The sequence below is a fragment of the Panthera tigris genome, chromosome C2 (genome assembly GCF_018350195.1).
Source record: "Panthera tigris isolate Pti1 chromosome C2, P.tigris_Pti1_mat1.1, whole genome shotgun sequence".
Classification (NCBI taxonomy): domain Eukaryota; kingdom Metazoa; phylum Chordata; class Mammalia; order Carnivora; family Felidae; genus Panthera; species Panthera tigris.
The window spans coordinates 74,345,873-74,367,126 of NC_056668.1; the positions used below are offsets into that span (position 1 = coordinate 74,345,873).

At 40.7% G+C, this 21,254-nt stretch overlaps 1 protein-coding gene across 4 annotated transcripts in view; it reads left to right on the plus strand.

Annotated features, from left to right (window-relative positions):
* The window catches only part of ATP13A4 (ATPase 13A4), a 149,135-nt gene that overhangs the window by 120,318 nt on the left and 7,563 nt on the right, over positions 1-21,254 (plus strand). For all 4 annotated transcript variants that reach the window (XM_042957027.1, XM_042957024.1, XM_042957026.1 and 1 more), the window contains 10 exons: positions 534-694; positions 1,520-1,642; positions 2,850-2,929; positions 4,395-4,437; positions 4,827-4,936; positions 7,286-7,382; positions 8,897-8,969; positions 16,136-16,307; positions 17,300-17,493; positions 18,856-18,944. In XM_042957027.1, the coding sequence (XP_042812961.1) occupies positions 534-694; positions 1,520-1,642; positions 2,850-2,929; positions 4,395-4,437; positions 4,827-4,936; positions 7,286-7,382; positions 8,897-8,969; positions 16,136-16,307; positions 17,300-17,493; positions 18,856-18,944 (1,142 nt within the window). The remainder of the gene's footprint in view (positions 1-533; positions 695-1,519; positions 1,643-2,849; positions 2,930-4,394; positions 4,438-4,826; positions 4,937-7,285; positions 7,383-8,896; positions 8,970-16,135; positions 16,308-17,299; positions 17,494-18,855; positions 18,945-21,254) is intronic.

Sequence of the window (21,254 nt, forward strand, 5' to 3'; positions counted from 1 at the left end):
ACATATGAGAGAAAAAAATAAAACCAAGAATATCACCACCTTGTAGATTATTTCTCCAAATTTGACTCCCTTCCACATTCTACCTGCTTTTGTTTACTTTTCAAAGTCCTCAGATAGTTGCTTTTTGTATTTTTCCCATAGTTTCCCATTGTAATCAGTGGGAGAGATAGATTTTAGTGGTCTTATTCCAATTTGGCTGAAAGTGGAAACACCTGGTACTATATTAAATCAGTAGGGTTTTGGTAAATGTTTACCAAGCTGAAAAATGATGGAAATAGATTTGAATTTTGCCTTTTTGTTTTTTCTTTCCACTCTCTGGAAAAACTGGTGGGTTATGAAGTAACCAGATAAAAAGCAATAAGAATCACAAAAGGGATCATGGATTCATGGAGAATCAGCATGAGAGAGACTTAGAAATTATTTCTTTTCACACCTAAAATAAATTCTGGACTCCTTACCCTAGTTTTCCAGGCCCTGCATGAATTGGTTCTATCTTTTCAACCTCACCTTGCTATACCCTTCCTTTCTTATAGGTGACAATCTTCAGACCGCAATAACAGTGGCCAGAAAGTCTGGAATGGTTTCTGAAAGCCAACAAGTCATTCTGATTGAAGCGAATGAAATCACTGGGTCCTCATCAGCATCTATATCTTGGAAATTAGTAGAAGAGAAGTCCATTGCACACAGCAATCAGGTACACCTAAAAACAGACTTCTCTAACTTGGCTCATAGTGTTGACTTCTGAGCAGCTTTGACTGGCAGAGATGTAGAGGTGACCTAGGGTCAACAAATTTCCCCAAATGTCTAACACCTATGCAGTTCGAAGAACTCATCCATTTCTCATACTGTTCCTACTGAGCTTTAATGTATAGTGCCGTTGTGGGTCCTGGAAAGGATCCATTATTTTAAGTGTAATAATGTTGGCCCTATAGGAGAAAAAATGTAGTAAGGGGGACTGTGAATCTAATTTCTCATCCTCCTTTTGCTTGCTAACCATCCCACTGGGTCCTAAGGAGATTTAGTCCCTGGGAGAGAAACTGCTGTGCACATTGGAAAATTAGACTATGTCTTTGGGCTGGGAAAAGAAAGTTTTATCCATGTATTCCCAATCATTCAGTATCCTATCTCTATTGTGTCCTTGTGGAACAATATTAATTCTGTAAGAAAAAAAAATGGTGATTTCTCACTTCAGGGAGAGATTTGTTAAGCTGTAGTGCTTTGTATTTTACGCTTGAATTTTGTGAAATGTGCTCTTCTCTGGGACTCACCAAGATCAAATCAGGATGAGAACAGGACATGAGTGTTATTCTCCTATTCACTAGAGGCTGTGATGTGCAAAGATTGATCCAGCAAAGACAAAGTGTTTCTCTGAGGAATTGGTGCTGGAGTGTGACTCTTAAAGAGAGACCCCAGTCTCTCTTAAAGAGAGAGGCCAGTCATCACTGCCTCTCTCTGATATACTTGTGGTCCTTTACCACTCTATCAAGTGTCTAAAATAACTTGTGTTTTGCTTTTGCAGGATAATTACATTAATATCAAGGAAGAAGTCTCTGATCATGGCAGAGAGGGAAGTTACCATTTTGCCTTAAGTGGAAAATCCTTTCAGGTTATAAGTCAACATTTCAGTAGCCTACTCCCAAAGGTAAGTTCTAAGAGGGTTATCAGTCTCCCAGTAAAGATGCCAATGAAGTCACTTACAGAGCATGTTCTTAAGTAATTTCAAACTTTTAAGTAGGTAAGAAATACCTATTGAATGTGTCATAAAGGGGCAAAAACATTTTGTTGTCTCATTTCTAGATAGGTTTAAAATTAGTAAATTTGATTAGCCCATTTCTCACCATCTAGAGAAAGTATTAGGAGCTTCTCAAGTCATAAGGATTGCTTTTGGGTGGCTGTCTTCATACTGCCATGGTGAGGGGTCTAACAGTGAAGGGGAAATCCATCAATTATAGAGGAAAGCAGCCCAAGAAAGGAATTCTGTTAGGTTTTTGATAGAGAGTCTACACAAGAAAGGGTCAAAGATAACAATTTTCTGATGAAGAATAAACCCATAGCAGGGGCAGGTAAGTTATATACATAACAGGTGGACAAACTAGAGAAAGATTGTGTCTAGTGTAATCCAAAGATAAATTATTTGTATTCAATTGCTTATCATCTTAGGCACTGTTTAAGACAAAAAGATTAAAGACTAAGCTGAGTTACTTTCAAGAACAGCAAGGAGCACAGAGATCTAACAGAAGAATTCAGACTCTGTAGAATAAAGCTCAGGTGGATGGAGCTGGTATACATTTATTATATCTCCAAACCACCAATGTTCCATAGCCAAAATTAGACTTGGGATATCAGCTGAGCTCCACAATTGGTCAAGCCCAGATGGCATGGTTAAATCAAAGACCACTAATTGTCACTATTTCATCATGAGGCTGTTTTTCCTGCTCATTCTGAACAATTTTCTGAGAAGCTGTTGCCTCCTTTCCTTTCCCTAGGATGCTGACCTCTCGATATCTTGCAATTTCTCATACTCTACTGGTTCAAGATTCCATTAAGCTCAGGAATTTTTGACCACTTTCTTGATGGCAGTTCAGCTAAATATCTGAAGGTCATCATTTTCATCCAATATTTTTATTAAGCAGTCATCTTGACTGATTTTTGGTCTCCTTGGTCGCTTACTTGATGACCAAGGTCTCAATGTCTTAAAAATAAAAAATAAAAAAAAAAAAGACTTCTTGGAAACAAATTGTGTTTTGCCATTCATGGATGTTATTTTCCAGTCAGCGTTCTAAGTATTATCAATTATCTCATGTATGACCAACTGACGTGATATAAAGTTTCTCTTGGGTTCCTTACAGATACTGATAAATGGAACAATCTTTGCAAGAATGTCTCCTGGGCAGAAATCCAGTCTGGTGGAAGAATTTCAGAAACTGGAGTAGGTTCTTTACCAATTCAGGTGGTATGAAGTGCCTGGAGCATGACAGTCAGGGAGAGTGTAAGAGGTACAAGAAGTCCCCTAAGGCAGTGGTTCTGAACCTAACTGCCTATGACAGTCACCCTGGGAGCTTTGAAAAAATAACAGTCCCAGGACCCCACTGTCCAGATATTCTAATTCAGTTGTTCATGTGGGGCTTGGACATCAGTGTTTTTTCAACGCTCCTCAAATGGGTCAATTTTGCACCCAGAGTTGAGAACCACTGGACTAGAACATATGGGACGTGAAAGTGTGTGGTGAGAAATGAACCTGGAAGGATAGTTTGAGTTCAGCTCCTGAAGGTACAATGACAATTTAGACATTATACATTATCATCACAGCTGTGACATAAGGAGATTCGTATGGCAAGGGATTCACATAACCTTAAAAATACTGAAATATTTATATGGCAAAGTATCTTCTCTGTCCTGAATCAGAATAATACTTCTCTTTTAACACAAAGGATCTGCATTAGAGAATAGGCAGTTCAAATAAAGTGCCCATCATTTGAGACCCTTTATTTCCTGTTAACAGAACCCATGGAGTCCTGTAAGTTTTCTTCATTTCTGGTGCTGGACCATATAGACATGACTCCTAATCTTTTTCACTCCCACTTCATCCCCCTGATTTAGTCACTAGGCAAGCATCTTGATTCAGAAAGTCCTGTCTTCTTAACTTGGTTGAAAACCTAGATAGTAAACTAGTTGCCTTCATAGGACAGTGTGGAAGGCAAGTACAGCAAATCCTATAAATACTGTCAGAGCACTCCTACCTTAAAAAGCACACTATCCATAATCTTTGTCAAGAATTAAAGCCAGCAGGATGCACTCACCCTCAAAGAGCGATCTTGACGCAGGAATATATTTTCTTTCTTCAAAGTCTGGGCATTTGTTAGTTGAGTGACTGCTAAAATGGCAAATTTCCTGCCCTGTTACTATTTACAGCACCAAGTAATTTTCGTTTATTGTTTTAGAAATCAGAAGACACTTTTCCCTACAGCATCTCACTGAATACTCATAATACTTTGTAGGAGAGAAAAATAATGGCCAAAATGGTCAAGTGATCAGGTCAAAGATCTAGATCTGGCTTCAAATCTGGTGCCCTCTCCACTGTGCCATGGTGTTATGTCATATAATTGTGAACGTCCCATTTTACAGCCAACAAAGCTGCTTTCTAAGCAGTGAAGTACAGGGTCTCCCTGAAATGCTTGGAGTCAGGATGGTGTGCTGGGTTTCCTAATCCATCGGGGAGCTGTAGAGTCACACTTTACTTTTAGTCAAACTGGACCCTTCAGAAAACTCCCTTAAAATAAAGAATCAGAGTGTCCCCTAAGTAACGAGGTTCATTTTATTATTTTTTTTAATTAGAGAAATGAGCAGTTAAAATTGCTTTGATTTCCCCTACAATTGACATGGCTCCCTTTTAGTTACTTTGTAGGTATGTGCGGTGATGGAGCCAATGACTGCGGGGTAAGTAGCTGCCGGTGTGTGGGGCCATAATCACACCAGGACACACCAGGACTTACACTTAATTGCACTTGCCTGGAGTCCTTTAGACATAATATCCCTGGGATACACTTATCTCCATTCTTCTTGATGGAAGAACTGACGTGGAGGGTTTGGGAGGGTTTTGACCAAGGCCGCCCAATGACTCAGTGATCAGTATACTGACTTCTTTGGCCAGATGTCCCAGTGTCGTCTCTTTGTTATGCAATAGGCAGAACAAATTCTGGTCCCCTCCTGGCTCGTGCTTGGGTCCACGGGCCATCCTGTAGCTAGCTTGACAGGCTTTTCCCGTGTGGCCTCAGGGGAGACATCTGTGAGTGTGCAAGCAGAGTAAGCTGACTCTTTGCTTTCAGGCTTTGAAAATGGCTCACGTGGGCATCTCTTTATCAGAACAGGAGGCATCTGTGGCCTCACCTTTCACTTCTAAAACTCCAAACATTGAGTGTGTACCTCACCTTATCAAGTAAGTAGACGCTTTCCACCAGCACTGTTTTAATCTCTCTTGACTTTTAAGTTCAGATCCCATTGTTCGGCCAGGGAAACAACGGAAATTTTGTGTCCCTGGGTGGGGTGGGTGCTTTGCAGGACAATGCAGTCAGCCATTCTACTCCTGAGTGGACTTACCAGCAGTTAAAAATAACTGTGGGAGGGGCGCCTGGGTGGCTCAGTCAGTTGGGCGTCTGACTTGGGCTCAGGTCATGATCTCACGATCTATGAGTTCGAGCCCCGCATCGGGCTCTGGGCTGACAGCTCAGAACCTGGAGCCTGCTTCGCATTCTGTGTCTCCCTCTCTCTCTGCCCCTCTCTCACTTGTGTTCTGTCTCTCTCTGTCTACCAAAAATAAATAAATGTAAAAAAAATTAAAAAAAAATAATAACTGTGGGAGAGTAGTGGCATAATGAAAACCACTCAATAGGTTATCTTTAGAAAATTGGAATCTGGAACTTTTTTTTTAATTTTAAAGTTTGTTTATTTATTTTGAGAGAGAGAGAGAGAGAGAGAGCATGAGCAGGGGAGGGGGCAGAAGCAGGAGAGGGGCAGAGAGAGGGGGAGAGAGAGAATCCCAAGCAGCCTCCATGAGCAAAACGGAGCCTGACTCATGGCTTGAACTCACAAACTGTGAGATCATGACCTGAGCTTAAATCAAGAGTCAGATGCTTAACCCACTGAGTCACCCAGGCACCCCTGGAATCTGGAACTTGTAACTGCTTTGAAAGTGTTGATCTTATTATTGTTATTTTTACATATATCTCCATAGGTGCTTTATAATGGGGGGTAGAGACAAACTTTCCTTTCCCCGATTGCCCTCTTTTCCTCTTGCCTCTTTATGCTTCTTTGGAATATCCTTCCCATCCCCAGTTTTCAAAATATTAACTCATCTTTGCTGCTTCTACTAAAATCTCCCTTGGTGCTTTATCTGTACCTCCCAGAAGATGTACTTCTGCTGTATTTTATTGGGATGATAGAAATGGTTAGCACTGTGGCTGCTTTGGGTGATTATAACTAGCATGTATTTACAGCTTGTGAAGTGCTTTAATACCCATTATCTTATACTTCCAAACAGCCTGGAGATGTCGGAGTGGTCACTATTTCCTTTTACAAATAAAGAAATGGAGGTTTAGAGAACTTAACTGAGGTTCCCAAGCTCACACAGCCATATAGGATTAGAAATTACGTTAGAACTGATGGTATTTAAATGTTTTCTCTACAAATGTCATACTATTCCCACCATATTAAAATGATGATTTTGCTGGCTCCTCCCAAATTTTTAAAAATTTATGTGTGTATTTGACAAATATTTATAGAGCAGGCACTTAGTGCCAGGAACTGGTGGAGACCCTGGAGACCCAGAAGCAAGTAAATCACACATTCCTTGACCTCATAAAGCTTTATTCTGGTGGAGAAGTCAGGCAATAAACACATACACAGATAAATCAAGGGTAATGGGAAAAGTAAGAAGGCGGCTGGGGGGGTGGAATTGGCTGCTGCAGGTGTGTGGCATGCGAAAACCCTTTCTAAGGAGGTGAGAGATGACGAGAAACTACCTTCTGGTAGAGCAAATGACAGCAGCTGAGCCCCAGTACAGGGAAAAGCCCACTCTGAAATCAGGCTTTGGAATCCCAGGAAAACATTATGACCAGAAGCAAATTTAAACTCGTTTCTTTCCAATGAAAGTGATAAAAGTGGCATCTCATAAATAATCTATTTTATGCTTTAAATATATACCATTTACTCAAAGTCCACCAACAGTAACGGAAACAAACACGTTCGTTGTTTTCAGTCTATTTAAATTCGATATATGATGTATTTGAGCATAGACACTGTTTCAGTGCAGTTTTAGAAAAAGCGGGGATGGCCAAATGATTTGAATGAAATGAAACACCTTCATGAAAATAGCCCCCAAGCCTGCAATCTTATTTAAATTCCTTAGTTTACAGATGAAGAAACTGTGACTGACAGAAGGAAATGACCTTCCAAATTACACTTGTGAGTAGGTACGAGCTCTAGGACGCATCCCCAGGTCCTCTGACTCCGCTCTGACATGGTGCCCACAGAGAGCACGAGGCTACCATGCACTCTGGGCTCTCGAACTGGACCAAGGCTGGGGGGCTGGGCCGGGAATTGGTCTTTCCTGAAAGTCTAGTCGTTTAGCATACTGACAGGCAGCTCCCTCTGGCTCGAGGCTATCCAGTCTGTCAGACAAACTGTTGAATAATCAGGCTTTGGAGTGTTTCTCCTAAGCTCAGCTGAACAGCAGAGGCACTGACCTTTCTTTCCATCTCCTTACTCTGTCCTTTCTTTGCTTACACAGGGAAGGACGTGCCGCTCTCGTTACCTCATTTTGCATGTTCAAGTACATGGCTCTGTACAGCATGATCCAGTATGTTGGTGTTCTGCTGCTCTACTGGGTATGACTGGTGACCCGAGCTCCTGGTTAGAACTGAAACAAGGAGTTGCATCCTCCCAACCTGCATGCCTCTTGAGGAAGAGTGCACGTGGGGGAGCTTGGAGGACCAAGGGCCCCTCTGAAACTACCTTTATGGTGAAAGTAAATCAGAAATAGATGCACACAGGAGAAGCTGAAGGTGTCAATTCTCTGACTCTCTGACAGAGACATTTTGTGTGTAGTAGTAGCTGAAGATCAAGGCATAGCACTTTCTCGCGGTTGCTTCTGGCTGCTTGGACGAGGTCTCCATCTTCTCTGTTCCAGTGTGACTCTACCCGAGCGTACCATTCAGTAGCGAGATGATCTGGGACTGGGGAGCTGGTAAATGTTTCAGAGCCGCTCTCCCTGGGACAGCAAGCCCTGGTTATTCATGTTTGCTGATTTCCGTGGTGTAAATATGCCCACCATGGCTGGTTTCGAGCTGCCTGCCTGACGTCACTGAGCATGGAGTTGGGAAGAGATGTGCACATGGCATGTCATTATGTAGTACTTGCACCCCAGAGTTAGAAGACTTGTAAATATCTTAAAGAACATAGATAACAGCACAATGTAGGAAAAGGATTAGGAAGTGCTGGATTGGGGGTATTTATTAGCTTTGTTTTAGCATAATGTATTTAATGGTAGATTTGTATAATTTCAGGTTCTATAATGGCTGTGTTTAACAGCCAGTTCAAAAAAATAATCCCTGAAAACTTTGCAATCGACTCTCATGAGCGAGTATAAGCAGCCTACTGATGATTCGTTAGATTCATCTCTATGTCCTGCCCTCTTGCTTCTAGGCTGAAGGTTTCAGTTTTGTTATTTTCAGATTGCTTATGTCTTTTCCCGCTCACAATGAATGAGATGGAGAAGGAGAGGCTGTGCACAGAAATTTGGTCCTATTTTGGAATCCCAACAACTCATGCTACAAACTAGAGTTGAACTTGGGTCATCTTGATCTCCTTTCCACTAAAAGGGGGGCAAGGAAGCAAGTTACTTGAAATCAGTAAGATCTTAACCTTTTTTTCCCCAAGAATATCAAGGATGCCTTATCAGGACTTGCTAATAACACCCAAGACTGCAAATAGTGGGTTCAATTATTCTTTTTCCACTGGTAAAATTTGGGTAAGATCACCACACATTTGTCTCTTGTTACTACTGGGAACTCACTGTCCTGTTGTTCCAGACCAAACCCTGACTTTCTGCTAGCAGGTAGAAAAGAGATCAGAGATGGATCTAGTAGAGTAAGACATCTCCCTCAACAGGAGGATGTTGATGTACAAAGGACCCAGCCTAGAAAGCACACAAAGGTGGCCTCCTGGTTGGAGGGGGTTTCACAGCCTTATCTTTGGTACTTCTACCAACACAAACAGGACCCTGGCCACACCTTCTTCTTGTAAAATCCCATGTTGCAGGAACAAAAATGAATGCAAACTGATGTCAGACTTCATCCAGAGGGTCACAACATTTTTGACCTGCTTTCCTTTTTCTTTTCAGGAGACAAACAGCCTTTCAAATTACCAGTTTCTGTTCCAGGATCTGGCCATCACAACTCTTATTGGTGTAACAAGTAAGACATTTTTGAAACTTTCTTGGCTCTTCCAGAAGGGCTGGTCCACTAGGAGGGACACCAGTTGCAGCCTCAGGGATATGGGACTTATGCCCAAAGGTCCATTCAGAGAGGGAAAAAGGAAATAAGAGCCCCATTTGTGAGTCTTGGATTGAAATAAAAGTATTAGCCATGGAAAAGCTGGCTAGTTATTTTTCTGTTTTCCACAAAATACGGGGCTTCCATAATGGTCATTAAACTTATTTATCTATTTATTTGATTGTTTGTTTATATTTTGGGATAATTTATTGCTTTTCATTTTTTTTAAATATAATTTATTGTCAATTTGGCTAACATACAGTGTGTGCAATGTGCTCTTGGTTTTGGGGTAGATTCCTGTGGTTCATTGCTTACATACAACACCCAGTGCTCATCCTAGCAAGTACCCTCCTCAATGCCCGTCACCCATTTTCCCCTCTGTCCACCACTCCTTCCCCCACTACCCTCAGTTTGTTCTCTGTATTTAAGAGTCTCTTGTGGTTTGCCTCCCTTCCTCTCTGTTTGTAACTATCGTTTCCCCCTTCCCTTCTCCCATGGTCTTCTTGTTCAGTTTCTCAAGTGCACTTTGAAAATCAGGAATGCTGTCTTCAGTATGCTTTCAGGTGTAATTATAGTTAATATATGCCCAGTTTATAGAGGCTGGATAGCTTTTATGCTTTAGATCTTTTTTTTTTTTTTTTTTTTTTTGTTTATTTATTTGCTTTGAGAGAGAGAGAGAGAGAGAGAGAGAGAGCAAGTAGGGAAGGAACAGAGAGGGAGAGAGAGGATCCCAAGCAGGCTCCATGCTGTCAATGCTGACAGGGCTCAATCTCATGAACTGTGAGATCATGACCTGAGTTGAAATCTAGAGTTGGACACTTTAATCGACTGAGCCATCCCGGTGCCCCTGTTTTAGATCTTTAAATCCTAGCCCTTGGGGATTTTGAATGAAGATTAAAGATAATCTTGCCATTAGGCCACTCCCATTTCCACCTCTTGATTAACATGAATTGTCTTCCCAATTTCCCTGCTGTAGGCTTTCACCCCAACCCATCCACTCCCCACCATCCACCATATTCTCTGCTTTCCTCTCTGTTACATATAAATGCCAACAGCTCCACTTATACGTTTAATCCTACCTCTTCCTACCTTCTTGGGGATTTTGTTTCTGTTATAATCTCCTTCTTCACGGTCATCAAACTTTCTCTGGTCTGCTGGATCAGCATATAAATATTTTTTCTTATCTACTACCAGATCTGGTATTCAAACAAAATTATTAGCTACTTATTGAGTGCTCAAATTTGTACTACTTACCATAATAGGCACTTAGAACACATCAGTGAAAGGGAAAAAAATTCCCTTTCCTTGCATTCTGGTAAAACAACCTGGTTGTTCATCAAAGACCTGGAGCCATCCTTGGTTTCTCTTTTCTTTATCTCTCACATCCCTTTGGATGGAGCTCCTGTTGGCTCTGCTTTCCGAAGCTCTGTACCCCTGACACAGAGCCGTGTCACCTCCCTTGCGGATTCCCACAACAGCCTCACAACTCATCTTGCTTCCCCCTCCTCCCATTTACCTTTCAAACGAGGTAAGAGTGTTAATTTTGAAAAGTAAATTTTATTGCCACCTACTTGCTTAAAATGCTCTTGCCCTGCCTGCTTCTGCCTTCACTTACAACCACATTGTTACATTCTTATCCCAGGCACCAGGGGTCTTCTTGTCACTTGAGCGTTGTCAAGAGCTTGTGATCACTGCAGTACCTTTGTTTTTGCTCTTTGCTTTGCCTAAAACACTCTCCCTTTTAATCTTTATATGGCTTTGGTTTTTTATTATTCAGATCTTAGCTCAAATGTCACCACCTCAGGAAGTTCACTTTAAGTAGTCACCAAGCCCACTTTTTTCTCTATTACACAATTGGTGCTTTATTTTTTTTTTTTTTGTTCCCCGTTTTATTCAAGAATTCATACACAAAATGTTCCAGATAAATGAGTTTTAATCCGCCTCTTCCTCCTCTTTCTCATGGGTTAATCCGGAAGTAACTCTTCGTTTCGTAACTCTCTTTGCCTGTTAGCAACTACTCGTTTGAATCACAGGGATTATTCTTCAGATATATTTTTTAGGTTTATTTCTTTATTTTGAGGGGGGGGAGAGAGAGAGAGAGCATGCACAAGTGGGGAAGAGGTGGAGAGAGAGGGAGAGAGAAACAATCCCAAGCAGGCTCCACACCGTCAGTGCAGAGCCCCATGTGGGGCTCAAACCCAGGAACCATGAGATCATGGCCTGAGCCTAAGCTGGATGCTTAACCAACTGAGCCACTCAGGTGCCCCCTTCAAATATTTTTTTGATGAGTTATTTCGAACACCATTTGGAAAAAAGCACCTCAGAAGTTACTGTAATCTTGTTTTTGTTCCTTTCAGTGGTTAGAGCCCCTCCAACTGAGATTCCCAGATTTTCCATTCATTTTGATTCTCTCTTGAACAAACTGCTCAAAATTGGCAGCCTCCATGATTCCCTCTTCTACAGGGTGGGTGCAGTCAAGGGCAAACTTCATAACTTGCTGCTTCTTCTTCCTTTTTCTTTTCTTTTTTTTTTTTTTTTTTTTTTTTGCCCCCTTTCACCAGAAACTTTTTCATGGGCACCATGGTGGCAGTGGAGGCAGAAAGCACAATTGTGCTCTATTTGTGTGTGTGTGGGGGGGGGGGTGCCCTTCACAATCTGAAGTTATGCTTTTATCTGTGTTTTTATTTGCGTCTTCCTGCCTCCCCTGTCCCAGAGTGTGTGCGTTGTGAGAACAGCACCTTGTCTATCTTGACTACTGCTGTGTTCCCTGTAATTCTGACAGTGTCAGGTGTATCCAAGGGGCTCAAATCTCTGGAAAGAACACCCTTGGCCAGTCCATACTGTTAACAGAATTCTTCTTATGAAGCCAAGCCTATCTCTATGTAACTTGCACCCATCCCAGCTCTGCGATTTAGGGTGGCAAAGAGCCATCTATGTTTTCTCCCTAGATCAGTCTTTCTTCCACATTTTTCAAAACAGCCCTCATTTCAGCTCAATTGTTCTCTGTTTAGTAACAAGCATCTCCAGGTTTTCCTCTATATTTTGATAAATAACTTGATTATTTTTTGTTCTTATGGTTACTAATATATATTCATTATAAAACAAAGATGGAAAACATTGCAAGATATAACAAAGGAAAAAAATCCATCTTTATTCTACCATTCAGAACTAATGAATTAAAGCATTCTGTATGTATATAAATGAAGAAATTTGAATTATGTTCTCTATATAGTTGTGCGTACATTTTCTTCATTTAACTTTGCCATAAATTTTCATGTCATTAAATATTTTAATTATTTTTTATTGTGGTAAAATATACATAACATAAAATGTGCCATTTTGACCATTTTTAAACATATAGTTCAGGGGCATTAATTACATTCACAGTTTTGTGCAATCATTGCCACTCTTTACTTCCAAAATTTTTACATTTCCCCAAACAGAAACTCTGTACTCATTAAGTAATAGCTCTCCGTTGTTCTGTCAGTGCAGAGCCCAATGTGGGGCTTGAAACCATGAACTGCAAGATCATGACCTGTGCCCAAGTTGGATGCTTAACCGACTGAGCCACCCAGGTGCCCCTACAGCCTTTTATATTTGCTCAAATAGTTACTTTTTTAAAATGTTTTTATTTTTTATTTTTATTTATTTTTGAGAGAGAGAGAGGGAGAAAGAGAAACAAAGCACGAGTGAAGGAGGGCCAGAGAGAGGGAGACACAGAATCTGAAGCAGGTTCCAGGCTCTGAGCTGTCAGCACAGATGTTGAACTCACAGACTGTGAGATCATGATCTGAGCCAAAGTCAGATGCTTAACCAACTGAACTACCCAGGCGCCACTCAAATAGTTACTTTTACTGGACAAAAGAAAGAATGTCAATGAAGAGGTAGAAATTATAAAAAAGATTCTTTAGAAAGAATTTCTTTTGGCTCCTTTTCATATTTTCTGTCTTTTTATTGACATTTTCATTTTGTTCATACATTGTTTCCTAATTTCTTTGAGCATATTTGAAAGAGTTGTTTTCGGGGCGCCTGGATGGCTCAGTCAGTCGAGCGTCCGACTTCGGCTCAGGTCACGATCTCATGGTTCGTGGGTTCGAGCCCCGTGTCGGGCTCTGTGCTGACAGCTCAGAACCTGGAGCCCACTTCGGATTCTGTGTCTCCCCCTCTCTCTGCCCCTCCCCTGCTCATGCTCTGACTCTCTCTGTCTCAAAAATAAATAGAAACATTAAAAAAAAGAGAGTTGTTTTATAAAATTTTTTTATAATTTTATTTATTTTTGATGTAGATTCAGAGCATGATGCATGGGAGGTGGGAGAGAGAGGGGGAGACACATGAATCCGTAACAGGCTCCAGGCTCTGAGCTGTCAACACAGAGCCCGACGTGGGGCTCGATCTCTCAAACCACGAGATCATGACCTGAGATGAAGTCAGATGCTTTACTGACTGAGCCACACAGGCGCCCCTGAAACTGTTGTTTTAAAGTCTTTGTCTAACATATCATATGACTTCACTCATATGAGGACTCTAAGATACAAAACAGATGGACATAAGGGAAGGGTAGCAAAAATAATATAAAAACAGGGAGGGGGACAAAACATAAGAGACTCTTAAATATGGAGAGCAGAGGGTTACAGGAGGGGTTATGGGAGGGGGGATGGGCTAAATGGGTAAGGGGCATTGAGGAATCTACTCCTGAAATCATTTGTTGCACTATATGCTAACTAACTTGGATGTAAATTTAAAAAATAAATTCTTAAAAAAGCTGGGATTTGGAGAAAAAATAATCAAAGTCTTTGTCTAGTAAGTCCAATGTCTGGGTGTCCTCAGAGGTTATTTCTGTCAACTTATTTTGTTCTGCTGAATATTATAATGTCGTAACTCTGGAAATCCAGATAACTCTGGAAATCCCCCTTCCCCGGGACTTGATGGCTTTTGTTCTGCTAGTTTTTGAAGGCTGTCATAGTCCATTTGTTTGGTGACTTTCCTAAACTATTTTTTGCAAAGACTGTATCAGTTGCCATGTATGGTCAATGAAATCTCTGTTCCTTTAGCTTTTGTTTAGCTAGTGTTTTTGACAGAGATTTTCTTGACTTCCATGAGTGCAAAACCATGAACAAAGAACAACCTCTCCCAGTCTTTGCAGATTTGTTCTGTGCTGGGGCCCTTCAACACTCAGCCAGGCTTGTGCTGAGTGCAGAGATCATCCAGAGCTCAAAACTGAGGGGCTGTTCCAGTCTTTCCTGAGTGGGTAACTTGCCTTAGGTGTGTGCATGGTTTTCTATAGTCCCCAAAATACACATATGTTTTTGAAAGCCGTAATTTTCCAAAGAAACGTTCTTTAGCTTTTCTTTATCGTAGCTATTATTTTATGTCTCAACTGCCATCTTTTGCCCCAGGTGACTGTGGGTAGTTGGTGAGCCTTACAGTTGTTTTCAAGCAGTGGATGCTGCTGCCCTGAGTTCAGTCTTGCATTAGGTGAAACAGAGATGAGCGCCTTGCACCAGTCCTTCAGGTACCCCCAGACAGGTTAGAATGGACATACCCAATGGATGCAGTTTGCTCTTCCTCTCTGTGACCAGAGACCAGAGTCCTCCACTGGGAGGGCCAATGACCGACTTTGAAATTGCCACTGAGCTGAGGAGGGGTAGGGCAATGGCAAGTACAGATGTCACAAAGCTTTCCTACCATTTTTAAGTTGCCTTTTTCTTGATTCAGCATTTGTTTGACTTCTGTAAACCTTTGTTGTTCATAGTTCTGAAAAAGTTAGTTTTGATAGTTTCTGCTTGTTTTTCAATGTTTCTGTGGAAGGATGGGACCTTAGGGCTGTCTGCTCTGCCATTTTTTCCGATGTCACTTCTCATTTTGTCATTGAATATTTTTTTAAGTTTATTTAATTTATTTTACTTAAGTTTATTTATCTGAGAATGAGAGAGTGAGCAGGGGAGGGACAGAGAGAGAACAAATCCCAAGCAAGCTCCACGCTGTCAGTGCAGAGACCAAGGCGGGGCTCGAACTCACGAACCACGAGATCATGACCTGACCCGAAATCAAGAGTCAGATGCTTAACCAACTGAGTCACCCAGGTGTCCCATTGTCACTGAATATTTTAAAGCATTGCTTCTTAGTGACTGCCTGTTGTTTCATTATGTAGATGTACATAGTTTACTGTAAGTGATGCACTAAAGAACATCTTTCTACATCTCTGATATTTTTAGCTTAAGACAAATTTCCAGAAATGGAATAACCATGTCAAATGTTATGAACATGTTCCGGTGTTTTCATATTTATTGCCAAATTGCCCTGCAGAAGGTTTGTGTCAGTGTACGTTTCCAGAAGCAGTGTATAAGAGTGTACATTATCATCATGCCCTCACCTATAATTTGATGGGCTTTGCCTATTTAATAGGCAAAACTGAACCACAATTTCTTTATCCATTCATCAGTTGATGGACATTTAGGCTTTTCCCACAATTTGGCTATTGTTGAGAGTGCCGTGGCAATGAGAAAGAATGAAATAAATGGCCCTTTGTTGCAACGTGGATGGAACTGGAGAGTGTGATGCTAAGTGAAATAAGCCATACCGAGAGAAGAGACAGATACCATATGCTTTCACTCTCATGTGGATCCTGAGAAACTTAACAGAAACCCATGGGGGAGGGGAAGGAAAAAAAAAAAGAGGTTAGAGTGGGAGAGAGCCAAAGTATAAGAGACTCTTAAAAACTGAGAACAAACTGAAGGTTGATGGGGGGTGGGAGGGAGGGGAGGGGAGGTGATGGGCATTTAAGAGTGCATCTTTTGGGATGAGCACTGGGTGTTGTATGGAAACCAATTTGACAATAAATTTCATATATTAAAAAAAATAGCCAAAACTGAAAGCATTTCATGATTGTTTTTGTCTTCTCCCTGAAGAATTGCTCCTATGACTTGAGTTTGAAGCCATTCATTGTATTTTGTTCCCTCAAAACCCTGACGTACTCCAGTTTGTCAGTTTCCTTGGCTGTGTGGGCCTAAGAAGTTACACCGTTCTTCTGATGAAGAATACAGTATTTTCCTTCTCTCACAAACATAACACTTGAATTCATTTTGTAGTGAATTTGAATGGTGCCTACCCCAAGCTGGTGCCCTTCAGGCCTGCAGGACGGCTGATCTCCCCACCTCTGCTGCTCTCTGTGATTCTCAACCTTCTTCTCAGCTTAGCCATGCACATTGCGGGCTTCATTCTGGTTCAGAGGCAGCCTTGGTATTCCATGGAGATGCACAGGTACTATCACAGCTCTGATTCCAGCTTCTCACATCCTAATTTCCATCAAACATGGTCTGGCCCTTATGACAAGAAGTAAAGGGTTCTTCATTCTTCTGGAGGCGTTGGCTTTCTTTCAAGTCCCTTGGGGAATTTTCCAGTGATCTTCTCTCCTCTGTAGCACAGTTTGAGGATATTATCCATTGGCACTTACTTTTGCCTGTCTTGTGTGATAATGATCCATGACCTTCTTTTACACCTAGGGTGACCATGCATTATAATTTGCCCAGACATCCCCAGTTTGAGCCTGATATCCCAGTGAAATTTTTTAAATTAATTAATCCTTGAAGTATATTTGGCATACAATGTTACATTAATAACAAGTTATCAATTCGACCATTCTATACATCATTCCTTGCTTACCATGATATGTGGTGCCCATCTGTCACCATATATTAATATGCTATTTTTGATTACAGCTCCTATGCTGTAATTTGCATCCTCATAACATTCATTTTATAACTGGAAGTTTGGACCTCTGAATCCCCTTTATCTATTTTTCCCACCCCTTCCATGCATGTCTCCTCTGGCAACTACCGGTTTTGCTGATGATACTAGTCTTTTCCTTTCACATTCAAATATGCTCCTGTTGGATGATAAATTATATGGTCACCCTATTTATCAATATTCAGAGATCTTAAGCCACAAGAGGAAAACCTCATGGCTTACTCATCTTTTTCCCACATAACCTTACTACACATGAAGGGTACCCAAATTATTGAATAAATAACTTGTCTATCTATCTATCTACCTATCATATATCTATCTTTTATCTATTCATCTATCCAAAATATAGATCTATCTGTGTTGGTTTCTTTCCCCTTATTTTTCAGTATATTCTTTCCCAAAGTGTAGGTAATTACAAAAGCACTGAGGGCATGGAATCCTGTAGATACCAGTGCTCCATAAAGACCTGTCATCTTCGTTCATTACCTTTTTTGTTTCCTTTTTAGTGCCTGCACAGTGCAAAATGAAAGCATCTCAAAGTTAACCATTTCTCCCACTGCTCCAGAAAAAATCGGAAGTAATGGTGCCTTCACAAGCTTCGAAAACACTACCATATGGTTCTTGGGAACAATCAACTGTATCATCGTGGCTCTTATTTTCTCTAAAGGAAAACCATTTAGGCAGCCCATATATAAAAATTGTGAGTAGCGTTGTACCAGATCAGAGGTGAGGGATCATCAGAAGGAACAGACATGCCCAGGTCACTCGGGGAGCAGCAGCGGAGTTGATGCTTATCTGGAGCCCTTGACTTTATACTCCAGGGCTCTATAAACACATTTGGCAGCCTCATTCTTAGCTCCTTTCCTCAAAGCTGCATTAAATTCTAGGGCTTCTTCCTCTACCTCTTTCCTTCACCGGAAGTTTGTCTCCAGGTGTCCTTTCATGGCACCACTGTAAATTGGGACGAGTCATTTATTTCCTCACGTGTCAGTACTTGTCGGAATTCATCTGGGAGGAGGTGGAGAGAGAGAAGTGTCACAACACTCAGTTGGAACATGTCTCCTGCCATGAAGACAATGGTTAAGATGGCATTGTGTGGTTGGCAGCCTGGGAGGGGGTCCAGCCTGAAGGAACCTGGCTATAGTAATTGTGGAGGCTCTTGGCCAAAGTACATGCTACCTCCTTACATTCTGGACTGGAGTGCGGTGTGTGTTAGGAGAAGTGGGTGACCTGGTTACCCTGTGGAACATTCATTTGTATACATCCCTACCTCTCAAATTGGGAACATTTAATTAATTAAATATTTAGTTAATTATTTTTACCTTTACTTATTTATTTCAAGAGAGAGAGAGGGAGAGAGAGCATGAGCACTGGAGGAGCAGAGAGAGAGAGCAAGAGAGAGAATCCCAAGCAGGCTCCATGCTGTCAGTGCAGAGCCTGATGTGGGGCTCGAACCCATGAACTATGAAATGGTGATCTGAGGCGAAATCAAGAGTTGGATGCTTTAACAACTGAGCCACCCAGGCACCCCTAATTGGGAAAATTTAGAAGCATAAGTTGAAGGATCAATGTCCTCATAAGAATTAGTTTATTTAGAGAAAATTATTTTGCCTTTCTCCTTCTTGGGATGAGAAAGCAGTCAAATGCTTACCTCTACATTACTGCAATTTAAATATTTGTTTATTTACAGCCCTCTTTTTTTTCCAGAATAGAATTTGAAGCAGGGGATTTGCATTAAAAAGACTTGGGTACTTAACTGTCTTCAAGGCATTTTTTGAAAATATATTAGGTCAAAATTGCTCTCTCTGTATTTCCCACTTTTATTAATTGAAACTTACAACATACATGTGAAAATTTCCATCTGCTTCAAGGACATGCATAGAAATTGTGGAGGTGAGACCCATTGCATAGAAATGAGTACTTTCCATTTATTATGCTGTGTTTGGATTTGGAATCAAGTAAGCTTAATCAGTGTTCATCTAGACTATGTCTGTCAATAGATGTGAAACTCCGTATATACTCCAATTTCTCTAAATGATAGCTTGTGTTCTTATTTCCTCAGATATATTTGTCCTTGTGCTGGTCATACAGCTGGGTGTGTGTCTATTCATTCTATTTGCTGATATTCCAGAATTATATAGGCGTTTGGATGTAAGTCTTATCTCTGGGCTATGATGATGGTTTACTGTTATATAATACCCTGACTGCAAGAAGCAGGTCACGGTGGCAATTGACATGGACTCGTGACACTGATTATCCTTTTGGAATAGTAGAGTTAAAAAAGAATACTACATTTATTTGTATTTTTTTTAATTTAAGCCAGCCAGGAAATAAGATTCTGTCTAGTCTTGATTTCAAATATTTCAGAAGCATTGGCCATTTTTCTTTTAAAAGATCCCTGTAAGAATGGAAAAATCTATATACATACACTGTTTCAAGCGTAAGAAAATTTTTTCCCCTAAGCGCTTCTGTTTTGAAGCTGTTGAAAACAGTTTGCCTATAACACTTTTTCTGTTAATTCTCAAATCTGTACTTACATCTTTAAAAAAAATCTCTATAAAGACGTGTTTGTATGTTCATACTTAATGTCTGCAAAACTTGTTTGCAAAGAGCCATAACTTACCTCATGAACTCTCTTAGAGTGTGTAATTTTGAGGCAAATGTCAAAATCTATGAGACAATTTTTACATATACAAGCTAGGGGAAATGTGTATTTCAATTCCTTTAACCTATACTTTTGAATTAGAAGTTTATTATTACCAAATGTCCTTTAGACCAATAAATAGAATACAGAAGAGATGGTAAAAGGGAATGGACTTTTTTTACTTAGTGCTACGTGAGCCTGCCTGCCCACCTCTCCAACTCAAAGACACGTGTCATGAAGGCCAAGGTCCTATCTTATTCAGTTTCATATTACCAGTGCCTAACATAACCCATGGCACATAAGGGCAGTAAATGACTGATCCTTGTAGATCAGGTTCCTAAATGGAGATGAGCACTGGAAGCTCACAGTTCATTGCAAACCAGCAAAACCTTCACAAACCCTTCTTGACACGTGACATACAAACTCATGTCTACATTCGGTTTTCCTTGTGATAATTGTATCACTGTGGTTAACAGCGTAATTGCCACTATTGTTAAATATGTTCACGAATTCGAGTAAGCAGTCATGGAGATAGTCTTTGGCTGCTAGACTTCTAAGTGAGTTAAAACTTCTTAATCCTGCAGAAGTTAGGGTTAAGATATGTTGGGTTTAGTCACACTCTTTAAGACGAAAGAGTCTTACAGAGAGGCTGATTCCTCTGGTACAACAAAATAGGGAGCCTATTTAGTTTTGGGAGGACCTGTGTGGGGTCATTGCCAACATGACTGCCAAGGAGTCTGCAGAGAATTATTGCTCACCCTAAAAATAATTATTTTTCTTCTTATTACATAAAATTGTGGGTACATTCTAGAAAATGTGAATATGCAGGCAGAGAAAATTATAACAGTATTCACTCTATCCTTCCATCTTTGAAACTTTGTATATTATAAAAGTGCACTGACTGATTTATGCAGTTTACTTTAAATGGAATCATGCTGTTTTGTAACCTAGTTATTGCTCATTTTTAAAAATTACATTTTTTTAAAAAATAGAGATACATTCACAAAGTTTAATATTCAAAAGTTAAAAAGTTCTGTCCTCTCATCCTTTTTCCCCTGCTACCAGGTCTCCTCTCTGGAGGCTACTCATGACGACACTTTATTTTATACACTTTTATTTTTATACACATATTTTATACATATGCCTACACACACACACAGACACATATATATATATATATATTTCCTTTTTTAAATTGTTTTAAATGTTTATTCATTTTTTGATAGAGACAGAGCGTGAGTGGGGGAGGGGCAGAGAAAGAGGGAAACACAGAATCCGAAGCAGGCTCCAGGCTCTGAACTGACAGACATAGCCTGATGCAAGGCTCGAACTCATGGACCATGAGATCATGACCTGAGCCGAAGTCGGATGCCCAACCGACTGAGCCATCCAGGCGCCCCATATATATATTTCTTATATGTGTATTCTGCCACATTCTTACACAAATAGCAGACTATTAAATTTTCCAGGTCTTCTGAGCTGAAGATGGCAAAATGAGATGAGACGTGTGAGCAAGCTATGGAGGAAATGCCTGTAGGGGCAAAAAGACGAGGAAGCCCAAAGAGAAGGGGAGGGTGGCACCTTATGATGTAGGTCTGACCCCCATGAAGGAGTGACAGAAGGAGGGCCAGAGGGTAGGGTTTCAGATTGCAGTGCAGTTCTAAGAAAGCCCAGCCACAGTTGCCCATCACAGGTATCTAGTATCTTATAAGAATGAGTGTGATTAGAAGACCTGCCATCCTCAGGTATTAGCTATGAGCAACTCATGAGGAGTGTGGGCTCAGGGTAGATGTGGTGGGAGATTCCAAGGGTAGCAC